General features: G+C 38.8%; 1 protein-coding gene across 1 annotated transcript in view; it reads left to right on the top strand.

Annotated features, from left to right (window-relative positions):
* Positions 1-1,175, top strand: part of LOC131883348 (uncharacterized) — a 5,706-nt gene extending 4,531 nt beyond the window's left edge. The window contains exon 9 of the mRNA XM_059230801.1: positions 974-1,175. Coding sequence (XP_059086784.1) covers positions 974-1,135 — 162 coding nt within the window. The 3' untranslated portion in view covers positions 1,136-1,175. The remainder of the gene's footprint in view (positions 1-973) is intronic.
* The last annotated feature ends 205 nt before the right edge of the window (positions 1,176-1,380 follow it).

Below are 1,380 nucleotides of genomic sequence, written 5' to 3'. Positions count from 1 at the left end.
GCTCATGTTTGCTCTCCTCCGTTTGTTGTGATGGTTGGAAAAGGTGACTGACAACACTAAGTATAGAGAACTCGAGGCCATATTGTTGGGCATGAAATCAAGACCGATTCAATGCCAAAGAAGTGAGCGAAATTAAGAGTGTTTGTGATGTTTTAGCATGTGGTTTTTGCTTTACCCTGTGATTGTCGGTCTTGTAACTAGTTTTTTGAGGCCGTTTTTTTCTACCATGTTCAATGATTTTTGACACCCTTAAATTTCTTTACGTTGTTCATAAAGTTATTTATTGCCAATAGAGACGTGTAAAGATTTGGGATTTCATACTAGTGCGCCATCTGGTTCTACCATGAAGGAAGTGTCACCACACTTCTTACTGATGAAAAAAGTTGGCAGCAAATATTTTTTTCGTTCTTTTGGCTATTTTTGTCAATTACCATGTATTGTCATCTTTAGCAAATGAATGCTGGACTTAAATGGTTCATTGAATTGTCGAACAATTTGCTACAATGATGAACAATTTTATCAACGAAAATTTGGAAGCACTGGATGTGCCAAAATCATGGTAGTTCTTGCTGCGATTGTGGCGCAGCCTGACTAGCTCACACATATGAAATCCGATCCGGTACTTTACACGTCTCTATACGGGTCTGCAATTCACTTCGACAAAATGTTTCCTAGCTAACCTTTGAGACGAATTTCTTAATTTACACTTAAGTTTCATGGTTACACAATAGCTCAATCATATTTCTTTTTCTGCTTTCTCATAAAAGCATTGTATTGGATTCCAGCTTTTGTGCCTCTCATTTATGAAATCCCTTATCACGCGTACTACCTTGGTATGGTATGGAGGGCGATTCAAAGTAATCATTGCATGCATGGAAAATAAGGCGAAACTCCGCCTTAATTTGAAGCGGGCATTGTATTCATTTCTATTCATTCAATTTCTAATTTCTATCACACCTTCTTTTACCAACAGATCAATCGGTGGTTCAGAGAGGATTGGTGGAACTCTGCCAATTTAGTCGCGACGGACTTCATTTTGGGGAACAACATCATTGAAGAATCAATATTGGCCAATCGCAAGCGATACATATGCCGTCAGCACTCCAGGATGAATGACAACCCAAATTTTTACTGATCAAATACAATCCTGGATAAATAAAACCCTGTAAACCGAAGTTTTCATCCACGACTTGTTCTTGGCAATGGTCCAACACTCACTCAACGTTTGCTTTCCCATGGGATGTTTTAAGCCTTAAGAGTCAAGATGCCACCGTTGAAACAACCCAAGGACTTGCTCTTCCATTGTTATTCGACTTTTTCGAGATATTTAGTGGTCTGCTTAGGCCAAAATCTGGATAACGGTTTTCAGTTAGATGCTAT

The sequence above is a fragment of the Tigriopus californicus genome, chromosome 7 (assembly GCF_007210705.1).
Source record: "Tigriopus californicus strain San Diego chromosome 7, Tcal_SD_v2.1, whole genome shotgun sequence".
Classification (NCBI taxonomy): domain Eukaryota; kingdom Metazoa; phylum Arthropoda; class Copepoda; order Harpacticoida; family Harpacticidae; genus Tigriopus; species Tigriopus californicus.
This window is presented reverse-complemented; position numbering and strand designations above follow the sequence as displayed.